This window comes from Nomascus leucogenys, chromosome 1a, assembly GCF_006542625.1.
Source record: "Nomascus leucogenys isolate Asia chromosome 1a, Asia_NLE_v1, whole genome shotgun sequence".
Classification (NCBI taxonomy): domain Eukaryota; kingdom Metazoa; phylum Chordata; class Mammalia; order Primates; family Hylobatidae; genus Nomascus; species Nomascus leucogenys.
The window spans coordinates 34,625,609-34,639,736 of NC_044381.1; the positions used below are offsets into that span (position 1 = coordinate 34,625,609).

Consider the following 14,128-nt stretch of genomic DNA (forward strand, 5'->3'; position numbering starts at 1 on the left):
CTATTAAAAGTTATCAATCCAAATGTTTGAGGAGGAGAAAAAACTTAAAATGATTTGGTGATATGTGTGAAAAAAATTACAAGTAACTCCTTACAAATTTAGTTAAGTTGAGATCCCTGACAAGCATTGCTAAACAGCACTACTTTTACAAAATATCATTTTGGTATTGTCTCTTTGCATGGTGGCACTAGAGAGGTAGGTTAAAGTAGTGCCATAATTTAGCCAATTACTATGCTTTGGGTTGCAAACAACAGAAAACTCAAAATTAAAAATGGCTTTAATAATAAGTATTTATTATCTCACATACAAAGCAGTCTAGAAGTAGAATAATTCTACATTAGTTTAATTCAGAAGCTTACAAGGTCATTAAGTGTCTGAGTTCTATGTTGCTGCTTTACTACTTTTAATAAGGAGCTTTTGTCCTCAGATTGGTCCCCTAATGGCTGCAAGAGGATTGGCTACAGTTCTAGATACAACAGGAAGACACATAAGACCAAGAAGAAGAAGGGGACTGTTTCCTTCCCTGCATATCTGTATATCTTCATAACAGTAGGAAAATCTTTCCAGTTTCTATATCCCAAACAGGTTTTCCCTCAGGTATAACTGGCCAGAACTACAGGATGTGTCTATTGTTTACTGGTAACCAAACGTTGACAAGATTGGAATTACCACATTTATCAGACCATTATCATTCACCACCTGTGCTGAGGCTTGCCTATCTTGAAACACAAAGGAAGGAAACTGAATGGGGTTCTGTCAGAAAAAAGGAATGAGGTTGGGAAAGGTGATTAAAAGATCAAAATAGATATTCACCACTAAAAAGAGAAATGAAAAATACTTTCATTGTAATCACAGATTAACAATAAATAAGACTGATTATGTCTGATTTTATATTATATAGTTCATATTTCATGTTGCTTGAATAGCCCATGCCATCCATTTTCATAGTAATTACATGCTGCCTCTTATCATTTTTTGACTATCTCCTATCTTATTTCTTAACTGGACTGCAAACTTCTTGAGAATTAAAAATCTATCTTTTACATATTCTTCAATGCTAACAATCTAAGAAATAGCAAACATCAATAAATATGTACGAAAAGCTAACATTTATTTCCTACAATAAATAATCTCCCTTCTCATTAAACCTGGCAGATTCAACACAAATGTTCATCTCTACTCTTTTCCAAAATCCCACTAAATGACAACAAAGAACTTTAGAAAGTATAAATTCACAAGAATAATGAGAAGACATCAACTGACAAAAAAATTTAACATTTTGTAACATTTTGGAAGCAACTGACAAAAAAATTTAACATTTTGTAACATTTTGGAAGCTAGAGAGAGTATGGATATGTTGTAACTGACTCAGCAAACCAAAGAAAGCTAAAATGTAAGCCTGCAAAAGGGGTACATGGTGGGGGAGAGTGACAATGAGAAGCAAGCCACAGCCAGGCATGGTTGTTCATGTCTGTAATCCTAGCACTTTGAGAGGCCAATGCAGGAGGCTCACTTGAGGCCAGCGCTTTGAGATGAGATGGGCCTGGGCAGCATGGTGAGACCTCGTCTCTAAAAAACTACTAAGCAACTGAAGGTACCAGCTACCAGGTAACCAGATGAAAGTGTATGGTGGGGCAAAAAGCAAAAGGATTGGTTGAAAGTTTATGTAATGAACAGGTAGTCCACCAGATCCCCTCTATACTTGCCCAAGTAACTGCCCTGTTCCATCACTGCACAAGACAATACTATAGAAGACAGCCTCTGGAGAGGCTAGAGAAGCTAAGGATACTGGACACCAAGCACAGCTAAGGGCAGGGATCAGTTACCATACCACAACCAGGAAGATTAAGCCTGGACAATAAATACCTGAATGGTGGTGAGCCTGCTCACCTCTTCACCTACTTTCCTTCCCCTGGCTTAAAAGGCTGGTCACAAAATTCATACTACATCCATCCCTCCAAACTCCTCACCCAACCCCTGCCACAACTATCACCTTTGAAAAAATAAACACACCCCAACAGGTAGGAGATGGAGGACTGCTCTTTCTTAAAACCGAACAGCTAACAAGACCTAGAGTTACCGACATCTAGTGGTCCTCCAATTAAAATATTCTCAGCTATTCACTCCTCCAGACAGCAAAGCCCCGACCCTAAGCTGCTACCCACATGCATACACACAAACACATTTACACACATACCTTCCAATCAGCACTCTTAAATATCAACAGCCAGCCAAGAAAAGCCTATAATACTATATGCTGAAACAGAAGAGAGAGAGAGAGAGAAGAAAGAAAAAAGGGACTTGGGAAAAACAGGACAAGGAAGCAGAAGAAAACTTAAAAAAAAACTATAGAAAGATGTTATGATACTGCATCCACGAAATGAAAACAGAATTCTCTTTAAAAGAAAAGGAGAGGCCAGACATGGTTGTTCACATCTGTAACCCTAGCACTTTGAGAGGCCAATGCAGGAGGATCACTTGAGGCCAGGGCTTTGAGATGAGATAGGCCTGGGCAGCACAGTGAGACCCTGTCTCTACAAAAATATTTAAAAATTAGCTGAACATGGTAGAGGACACCTGAAGTCTTAGCTATTCAGGAAGCTGAGACAGGAGGATTGCTTTAACTTAGGAGTTTAACATTACAGTGAGCTATGATTGCACCATTGCACTCCAGCCTGGGCAACAGAGTGAGACTCTGTCTCTATTTAAAAAAGAGAGAGAGAGAGACAACAAATGCACTGAGAGAAAAAAGAACATAGAAAAGGTATGATTCTGGTTATTCCATCCAAGCTGGAATGTGGATGTGATGGCTGGTGCTGGAGTAGCCATTTTACATACAAGGTAGAACCAAGTTGAGGATGGGAGAGAAAGATAAAAACAGCCTGGGTCTTTGATGATTGCTGAGCAGCCACTGTACCCCGGACTACCTCTGTTACTATGAGATTAAAAACAAAAGCAAAACAAAACAAAAAACCTCTATCTTATTTAACATATGATTTTTGAGTTTTCTGCCTCTTGTACCTTATCCATATAACTAATACAGTATGTGCTACACAGTAAGGTTTCCCCAAATCCCTACAATATGAAACAAAGAAAATTATGTTCCAGGCTTACTATCTTGTCATTCCTACTAACAATGCTTAAGTCTATCTTACATTAGCCAAGAAAGCTGAATGCTAACACTTCAAATTTCAGGATTACATTCTAATGAAGTTTATCATGTGTAATAAAATGAAGGACCTATGGAATACAGCTCCAGGTGTCCACAGCACACTACATTCATTGTTTTCAGATGTTGCAGAATCACTCCACTAAGGCTTACCTTCAATTTCCCTTCAGTCTGACTTTCTTCTTTTAAATTCATATTGGATGACTGATGTCCAGCATAATAAATATTTTATCTTTCTACACCTTTCCCCTAAGAATAATATGCCTTTTTGAAAGTGAGGCACTGTCAGACACCTGGAGTCCAAACTTAGTTCTTAACTCTTTTGTCCAGAGTGAGCCCTGCAGCTTTTAAATGTTTTTACATTTCCATATCTATTAAAATAAGCTATTCAATCCTATATAGATAAAAAAAAGTCACTTTTATAATTAAGCTAGACATCCTAGAGACAGTGGAATGATCAAGGATATGGAATAAAACATAGATCAGTATAAAATTAACTGTTTGGCTTAAGATGATATCACCTACATTATAATTATAATTATTCTGATACTGTCTAAAAATTCCACAGTAAGTAACAATTTCATAAAATGCTAAAGAAAAAAATGTCTGGCAGAGATGGATGGATGTAACTCTGGAATAATCTTCTTGTGACCTCTGGCACAACTAATAAAATCAGTAATATAACCATTCTATCCCCACCCACCTGCCTTTTCCATTGATGACTGATTGGGTGGTACATGTAGCAAGGATCTGAGGGTACTGACAGCAGGCACTTTTGTATAGAATAAACATAAGAAAAAGGAAATCTAAGACAGATATGCCAAACCTCAAAGGAAAAGTAGGACAACAAAGGAAAGAAATGGCCTTAATTTGCTTCCATTCATGTTAAAAAGAACCCATTTACTAAACAACTCCTTATCCATGCTTAAAAGTCACAGTATTACTTATTGCTTATAAGTAAAGAAGAAATCCAAGGATGACAAAATACGAATCCTAAATTCTGGAAAGACTTCAAATATTTGCATTAAACTTTTCATTTTAATATTCTCAGAACTGATTTTCTCCACTTTCAAAAGGACTTGAATTCTAGAAAGACAGATGGTATCTATGGAAGAAGAAGGTACACTTTTCTGACTTCTATATGCTACTGAGTTGAGTAATGAATAATGTTTATATTGAAAGGCTTAATGACCATATCCTCCACTCCCAACCTTCAAACGAATGAATGACTGACTGACTCAATGAATGAATAAATAAACAAATAAATAAATAAATAAATGGAGGTTCTGCAGCTTAAGACTTATGCTGGGAAAAGTCTTTTTGAAGCAAAAAATATCATTGACCTGTCCCACAGCAAATAAGACAACATAATCTGCCAAATTAATGCTCAGTACTGAGTAAACTTGATGTTTCCAAAAATGCCACAACCACTTCACCAGACCATGGCAGGTTCTATGCAACGTCTATCACAGTCCCTGAGACTAATTCATCTTCTCTCTACCTATTTCCTCAACTGACTTAGGCAGTATTTCTCAATTGTAAGCTTTCCTCAAAGGGAAGCAGTGAAGTAAGGAAATTCCCTCATATCTCACAATGATTTACTTCTTTAATGTATGTACACTTAAAAAGGATACGAGTTACTGAAAGACACACACTCAAAGTTCAAAAACTTGCCATGGGGTGAATGAAATTAAGGCAGGTACATTAGCCAAAGTTCTCTGCCTTTACATTATAGTGCACCATCAATCAATTTGTATCTTAATTACTAACTGCCTAAAACCTCAATATGTACAATTAAAAAGGTATAGACTTGGCCAGGCGCCACGGCTCACACCTGTAATCCCAACACTTTGGAAGGCAAAACAGGAGGACAGCTTGAGGCCAGGAGTTCAAGACCAGCCTGGGCAACAAAGCGAGAACTTGTTTCTCCAAAAAAATAAAAATAAGTTAGCCACGCACAGTGGTGTGTAGATAGCTTGAGCCCAGAAGTTTGAGGTTGCAGTGGGCTATGATCATGCCACTGCACTCCAGCCTGGGCAACAGAGCGAGACCTTGTCTCTTAAACAAACAAACAAACAAAAAAGCATAGACTCTATTCCTATATCCCTTCCCAGGAAAAGGAATATATGAGAGGTATATATGCAGAACAGAAAAACCAGCTAAAACATGCATAATGTTGCTAAATCAACAGGAGCTAGGTGTTTCAGCAATGCCTCTTATCTAATACTCTAAATTTAGCTGAAATGAACAACCAATATAAGTCACACTATGTAACTATTTCTTGTGGTAGTAAATGAAGCAGCTCACCTTCTCAATATTTATCTGGTGCTTTCTTAACCTTTCCAGGTCTGTTGGGATTACTATCTTAATGAATTTCTGAATAGCTGGTTCAAGACGGCGTAATTTCACTTTTTCTTCATCTTCAGACATCCTAAAAAAATGTTGTATGACCTCCCTGGTAACAGCTGTCTTCTCCACTCATATAGAAAAACCTAAAAGAAAAATATTTCTTTAAGAATGTTTTCAAATCAGTTTCCACTATTTTTAAAAGCCAACAATTAGTTTTACAATTTATTCTAAATCAATAAATAGAAATAAATATTTCTAATGCTGAGCTTGAGTGACTTGTTTTTTCTTTATGAAACCACTGTTTAAATCTTTTTCTCATTAAAAAATTATATTTTAGAATGTTCAGACAATATAAATAAATGAAGAATAAAATAAAGTCAGCAGTCATCTCCTCACCCTTTACAAAGAGTACAAAATGTACTCTTCACATTTTGGCATACGTCTCTCCAGGTCTCTTTCTATGTAAGTATGTATGTATGTATATAAATACTTTAAAAAAAACTAAGAGTATACTGTCCAAGTTTTCATTTTCTGATCTATCTTGGACATTGAATAACCTTTTTAAAAAAGGTATCAAATGGCTTAACACTGATGCTTGTATTAAACTTTACGTCTAATGTCATCATAATGTAACTTTGTAATTACACAACTTCAAATATATTATAACATAATATGCAACTCTTCTCATTGATGTCCTTTAAATTGCCTCTTCCATTTTCAATAAAGTGATTAGTATTGCCTACAACTGATTCAAATAACCAGTGACAGAGCTGGAATAAGAACTCAGATTTTCTGAAATTACATGGAAATACTTTTTCCACTTCACCAGTAGTTTCCTACTAGTGTTCCAGAAAGTCCAAGGGTATGCATTTGGGGCCAGAGTACAAGGGTAGGGGCTAGAGGTGAGTAGGTTCCAGGACTCCACCCCCTACTTCAGTTGTAGAAACTTTACTTACAACTATTTTATGAACTGGAGCTTATCAGAGCTTATATAAATAATGGGCTTCACAGCTTAACCAAGCTTGAAAGCCACCATTGTAAACCATGCTTTCATGCCATTTCATTAGCCACACTCTCACCCATGTTTAAAAAATTTTAAGTTGAGTATGTTAATACTGCTGAGTTATGCTGTCTTAATCCAGGGTCTATAAAGATAGGAATTCACATACAGACTTTGTGGAGCCTCTGAATCTTTATGAAAAATTGTGAATGAAGGGGCCGGGTACAGTGGCTCATGTGTGTAATACCAGCACTTTGGGAGGCCAAGGCGGGAGGACCACTTGAGCCCAGGAGTTCATGGCCAGCCTTGGCAACGTGCCAAAATCCCATCTCTACCAAAAAAAAGAAAAAAAAATGAATGTAGTTTATTTTGGAGAATAGAGTCCATTGTTTCAAGGGATTCTCAGAGATCTATCATCCCCCAAACATTAAATATTTATCCCCTTTCTTTCACAGTTGAAAATATTGATGTGTTGGTTACACATACTGCCTCCAATATGTACCCATTAGTAACTTGGTTTTTATGTTTGATACAAGCTCAAAAGTAAAAAAGGAAAATCTCCAGGTACAAAAAGAGGGTAAAACAGCTGCAACAGTGAATGGAAATTGGGGACGTACGGAGAAATTCATTACCAAAAGAGACCATCCACAGACCCAACAAAACAGGAAAATTCATAGCTAATGGACTAAAGATAATAAAATAATTTTAAAAAGAAATTAAGGTAAGTATATTTTTAAATATCCAAAAACGTAAAGGAAGGAATAGAATCTTTTAAAAAAAATAGATATTAGGAAACAGTAAGAGGCCAGCCTGAATATAAACCAAGTACAACTTCTAGAAATGAAAATCTCAGAAGATGTGTTAAACAGTAAATTGTATAGATAAGAGACAATTATTGATTGGAAGAAATCACTCAGAACACAGAGGAATAAAAAGATGAAAAGTATAAAAAAGAAGATAAAAGACATAAAGGATAAAATGAGAAGCTCAATAACAAGTAGGAGTCCCAGAAAGAACAAAGAAAACGGTAAGAAGGAATTATTCAAAGAGAATATACTGATAATTCAAATGTAAGACCTCAAACCGAAAAAGCACATCAGCCTCAAGTAGCAGACATTAAAAAGAAACCAAATTTGCCTAAATACATGGAAGGGAAACTGCAAAACATTAAAGAACAAGAATCATAAAAAAAAAAAATGAGAGAGAAAAGACAGATAAAGCAATAATATATTGCTTTTAAAAGCAAGATATTAAAAGACAGAAATACCTTCAAAGTGCTGAGAGAGTTGGTATATTCCCAGGTAAATTATCATTTAGAATGAAAGCAAAGTAATCATTTTCAGACATACAAGGACTAAGAGAGTTTATTACCAAGCCCCTCATTAAAAGTACTAAAAGGAATATTTCAACAATAAAGAAAATAAACCCAAAGGAGTGGAATAGCAAGGAGCAATGAATAGAATAAACTGTTACTGGATAGAATAAATGGGTGAATGAAAAAACAAAGAAAATAAAACATTTATTTTGAATAGTGTGATGAAGTATAATAAAAATGTTTCCACGACAGAGCAAGACTCCATTTCAAAAAAAAAAAAAAAAGAATTTTCTATAATTACGTAGATGCTTCACAATTTTAAAAATTGGCTACTGTTGGCTATTTAGGTTGTTTCTAATTTTCCGCTATTATAAACTACAGTGTAATATCCCTGCTTACACATAAATCCATACTGCTGCCTATAATTATTTCTTTAAAACAATCAACAAAGACACAACCTGTATAAAGGGAGAAAATATTTGCCAACTAGTCATCCAACAAGGGACTAATATCTAGAATGTATGAGAAACTCAAACAACTCAACAGCAAAGAAACAAATAGTTCCATTAAAAAGTGGGCAAAGAATCTGAACAGACATTTCTCAAAAGAAGACATACAAATGACCAAAAGGTATTTTTTTTAATGCTCAGCATCACTAATCATCAGGGAAATGCAAATCAAAACCGCAATGAGATACCATCTCACCCCAGTTACAATTGGTATCACCAAACGGATAAAAAATAACAAATGCTGGTGAGGATGTAGCAAAAGGGACTCTTTTTTTTCTTTTTTCTTTTTAGATAGAGTTTCGCTCTCGTCACCCAGGCTGGAGTGCAGTGGCATGACCTCAGCTTACTGCAACCTCCGCCTCCCGCGTTCAAGCAGTTTTCCTGCCTCAGCCTCCTGAGTAGCTGGGATTACAGGCACATGCCACCACGCCCAGCTAATTTTTTTGTTTTTAGTAGAGACGGGATTTTGCCATGTTGGCCAAGCTGGTCTCCGACTCCTGACCTCAGGTGATCCACCCACCTCGGCCTCCCAAAGTGCTGGGATTACAGGCGTGAGCCACGATGCCCGGCAGGAAAGAGGACTCTTATACACTGTTGGTGGGAATGTAAATTATTACAGCCATTATGAAAAACAGTATGGGCTGGGTATGGTGGCTCATAGCTGTAATTCCAGCACTTTGGAAGGCTGAAGCAGGAGGATCACTTGAGGCCAAGAGTTTGAGGGCAGCCTGGGTAACATAGCAAGATCCTTCTTCTCCGAAAAATTTAAAAATTAGCTGGGTGTGGTGGTGCATGCCTGTAGTCCCAGTGACACCGAGGTGGGAAGATCCCTTGAGCCCTAAAGTGTAAGCTTGCAGGAAACAGTGTTCTTACTACTACACTACAGCCTAGGCAACACAGTGAGATCCTGTCTCAAAAAAAAAAACAGAAAAGAAAAACTGCACTGAGGCTTCTCAAAAAATTAAAAATAAAACTACCATATGATCCAGCAATCCCACTACTGGGTATTTATCCAAAGGAAAGAAAATCAGTATATCAAAGAGATACCTACAGCCCCATGTTTATTGCAACAGCATTCACAATAGCCAAGATATGGAATCAACCTAAGCGTCTGTCAATGGATGAATGGATAAAGAAAATGTGGTATATATACACAATGAAATATTGTTCAGCCATTAAAAAAAAGGATGGGTCAGGTGTGGTGGCTCACGCCTATAATCCCAGCACTTTGGGAGGTGGAGGCGGGCCGATCTCGAGGTCAGGAGATCGAGACGATCCTGGCTAACATGGTGAAACCCCGTCTGTACTAAAAAATACAAAAATTTAGCCAGGCGTGGTGGCATGCACCTGTATTCCCAGCTACTCCGGAAGCTGAGGCAGGAGAATCACTTGAACCCGGGAGGCGGTGGTTGCGGTGAGCCCAGATCTCACCACTGCACTCCAGCTTGGGCAACAGAGCGAGACTCCACCTAGGGAGAAAAAAAAAAAAAAAGAATGAAATCCTGTCATTTACAACAACATGGATGGAACATCTAGCCTGTACTCCCAGCTACTCAGGAAGCCGAGGTAGGAGGATCACTTGAGCCCAGAAATTAGAAGCCAGCCTGGGCAATATAATGAGACCCCCATTTCTAAATTAAAAGGGGGAAAAAATGTTGATCTCCTGGAGGTAGAGAGTAGAGTGACGGGAAGGGGCAGGAGGGATGAAGAGAAGTTGGTTAATGGGTACAAACATACAGTTAGATAGAAGGAATACATTTTTCATGTTTAATAACACAGTGAGGTAGCTACAGTTAACAATAATTTATTGCATATTTCAAAATAGTAGAAGATTTGAAGTGCTCCTAACACAAAGAAATAATAAATGTTTGAGGTGATATATATCCCAAATACCCTGATTTGATCATTACACATTGTATGTATGTATCAAAATATCACATGTATCCTATAAATATGTAAAATTATTGTGTATTAATTGAAAAAAGTAACATAAAAATAAAAAATATCTAGAAATAGAATTATTAGGTAGACAGATTTTTCAAGGTTTTTAAAATATATATATAGCCATATCCCACAAAAGGTTATGCCTATTATGTTTCTACCAGAAACATAACACAATGTCCTTTTATCCATATTCCAAGCAATGTACTTAGTATTATCATTCTTAGACATGTCATTGGTGAAAAAAATGATGTCCCATTATTGCTTTACTTTGCATTCCTTAAATTACTAACGGGTGGATTTATCAGCCATTTGCATTTCTTTTTTTTTTTTTGAGACGGGAGTCTCACTATTTTGCCCAGGCTGGAGTGAAGTGGTGTGATCTCAGCTCACTGCAACCTCCGCCCCCCAGGTTCAAGTGATTCTCCTGCCTCAGCCTCCCAAGTAGCTGGGATTACAGGCACGTGCCACCACGCCCAGCTAATTTTTGTATTTTTCGTAGAGACAGGGTTTCACCATGTTGGCCAGGCTGGTCTCAAACTCCTGACCTCAGGTGTTCCACCTGCCTCGGCCTCCCAAAGTGCTAGGATTACAAGCGTGAGGCACCATGCCCAGCTGCATTTCTTTTTTTAATTTTTAATTTTTGTGGGTATATATTAGTAGTAGGTAAATATTTATGGGATATTTGAGTTATTTTGATACAGGCATACAATGTGTAATAATCACATTAGGGTAAATGAGGTATCCATCACCTCAAGCATTTATTCTTTCTGTTACAAACAATCCAGTTATACTCTTTTAGTTATTTTTAAATATACAATTGAATTACTATAGTCACCCTGTTCGGCTATCAAGTACTAGATTTTATTCATCCTCTCTCACTATTTTTTTGTACTCATTGCATTTCTTCTTTCATGAATTGCCTGTTCATGTCATATGCCTCTGTTTTACTAAAGGGGATGTCTTTCTCTTATTAACTCATAAAACGCTATCACATGTTAAATATATCAATTATTTGTCTAACATTAACATTTCCCAATCTATCACACTACCTCTTTTCTTCTATACCTCAGAGATATCTTTATATTATTCCTATCAAAATGTTTTTTGAACACACCTGTTGTTCAATAGATGCTGCCTGAACTAAAATATTTCTTCACATGTCCCTTCTACACAATTGCTAATCCTATCACTCCAGTCAAATAGCACAATATGCATAGCCATGATAATGGAGCTTCAATTAGTCTACCTTTAGACTCTTTCCCTCCAAAATGGAATATAAACTATAAAAACATAAACTGTATTATAAACGAATAGCATAACCACACTGAAAGAAGTGAGGAAGAAAAATAATATAAGCCACTTTAGAAAACGATATTTTAACTGAATACTATAAGGCTAGAGACAAAAAGAACTACACTGTACTCTATTTAGTAAATGCGTTTCTCACAGGAATATAGGTCAGAAATCCTGAAATTACTTTATGTGTATACTAGGACTGAAGAAATAAGAAAATATTTTGTAGAATGCAAGAGTCAGATTTCTCACTGTCAGATAAAGAAGTTAAAAATAAGGGACAAAACTAGAATGAATCCTGTGGTGTTAGACTAGAAGCAAAGCTACTGGGATGAACTTTTGTTTTTAAAAAGTATATGGATAGATAAATACAGAAATAAATATAGATCTTTGTGTAGGCATGGGTATGCATATGTATAGAGTGGTGTCTTCTGTGGGGCCCTGGAAGCAATGTTCCCCCAGTAGCAATGAGCATCCCTCGAGCACAGATCTTTGTGTTTAAATACTATTCTCCAAAAAAAGAAACTACGGGTCGTTGGTGAAGTGGCTGATTATCAGGGCTGAGGCACAGAAAACACAAGATGAGCCTGGGGCATCATATGGTACCAGAAAATTAGGACGTTCCAAAAAAGAAAAAAAAGGATGGAAGCATGCTGAAAAGATACAGAAAGCAACCTGAAAAAAAACTCCCAATGATCAAAGCTGGAACAATTTCAAACATAAAATAACACAAGTGTAGGATAACAACCAATAGAAAAACATCTGAGTCCACATAGATACAAATAAATAACGGAATACAAATAAACAAATGGGAAATGGGCAGCTCATCCTTACAGAATAATTTCAATTAATAAAGAAATGAGGAAAGTAGAAAATCATCATTAGAACACCATAGTCATCATAATTGCTGAAGGCAAGATCCACCAATGGATGTGAAATTTAGCAAGGGAAAGTCTGAGGAGAAACAGGATATGCGTACAGTTTAAAAGCTCTCCCCAAGATGTCAATTAATTATAAGGAGAAAAATAAGACCTTTACATTGGAGAATCCCAGCAGACACTCTCTTACCAAGTGATCAAGATTAACCTCACGAGCAATAAGTCATATATATCAGCTTTGCTCATATGATGAAGTGAGAAGGGCACACACACTTTTGTGTTCTTAACAAAAATGTATAACCTTAATCTAATCATGAGAGAACATTGGACAAACCCCATTTGACGGGCACTCTACAAAATAACTGACCAGCATTCTTCAAAAGTGTAAAGATCAGAAATAGTATAAAGACAGAAAAAGACTATCAGTGTAAAGACAGGAAAAGACTGAGGAACTGTCACAGACTGGAGAAGACCAAGGACCCAAGACAACTAACTGTAATGTCGGGTCTTAGAGTGGATCCTAGAATAGAAAAAGGACATTAATACAGGAAAAAAAAAATCACAAGTTAGTAATTCAGTTAATAGTATTATACTAATATTAACTTCTTGCTTTTGATAATTGCGCTATGATATGTAAAATATTATTAATGGAGGCAATAGGGAACTCTGTATTACTTTTGAAACTTTTCTGTAATTGTAAAATTATTTCAAAATAAAAAAGTTTTTTAGTATAAGAGGATGTTTCACGTAAGACAGGTAAAAACATTTAGAAGTCAAAGAACTGCAATCGTATTCACGGCATTAATACTTGGAGAGAGGGGTGCCAGGACCGTGCCAGGTGCTTTACAAACTTTATCATGTAGTGCTTACAACTAATATGAGATGGGTACCATAATACCCATGTTTCCCAGTAAGCTACTTAGGAGGTTATTAATAAGTGAAAGACCCCATTTCTCAGAAAACCCAGCCCCCAAAAGTGACGAACACCTTCCATCGGCCCAGAGGTCCCACTTTTCGGGATACTAGTGGCGCCCGATTTCTTCGGGCCCGCTGCTTAATGTTTCTGACTTAGGGAAGAGATACTGAATTTGGAGAGAAAGGTCAACGTAAGGTCTCCTCTCTGAACCTCGGATAGCTAAAAGGAGGGAGCCAAGGTATGGGACCTTCTGCGAACCACCTCTGGGTTTGGCGAGCAGGGGCTTCCGGCCTCTCGCTCCCAGTCCTCCGAGCCTCACTACCATCGAGCGTCGCGTCATTCCTCGCAGTGTTACCCACAGCACACCTGGGCCACCCACACCAAACGCCCCCACCAGCGAACGGATGCGCGGGTCTGTCCCGGGACCCAGACGCCAGCGACCCTGGCAACCCGGGGCCTACAGCGCGCCAGAGACAGGACGCGCGCCGGAAACTTTTCCACCCCGCGACCCCGGGAGGCCGTCCCGCTCGAATCGTCTGCGGCCTCCCTATACCAGCTTCTAATAAAGCTTCCAAAAACGAAACCGAGAGGTTCTGCCACTTCTGAAAAACAGGAGGAGCCACCATGGCGCTCGCACTTCGGATCCAATGCCCCACTTGCCGCCCAGCGCCTCTTGCGCGCGCCGTACGGGCGCCAGGCCCACCAAGCCTGTCAGGGCCCGACGCCCCGAAAGGCGGCCTCCAGAGAGCCCCTTA

At 37.8% G+C, this 14,128-nt stretch overlaps 1 protein-coding gene across 2 annotated transcripts in view; it reads right to left on the reverse strand.

Moving 5' to 3' along the window:
* STX17 (syntaxin 17) overlaps positions 1-14,128 on the reverse strand; it is a 65,120-nt gene that overhangs the window by 50,922 nt on the left and 70 nt on the right. The window contains exons 1-2 of one of the 2 annotated variants that reach the window (XM_003260559.4): positions 13,445-14,127; positions 5,477-5,661 (exon numbers count right to left, since the gene is read on the reverse strand). In XM_003260559.4, coding sequence (XP_003260607.1) covers positions 5,477-5,599 — 123 coding nt within the window. In that variant the 5' untranslated portion in view covers positions 5,600-5,661; positions 13,445-14,127. Of the gene's footprint in view, positions 1-5,476; positions 5,662-13,444; position 14,128 lie in introns of those variants that run through there. The other variant, XM_003260558.4, reaches the window with a different exon arrangement.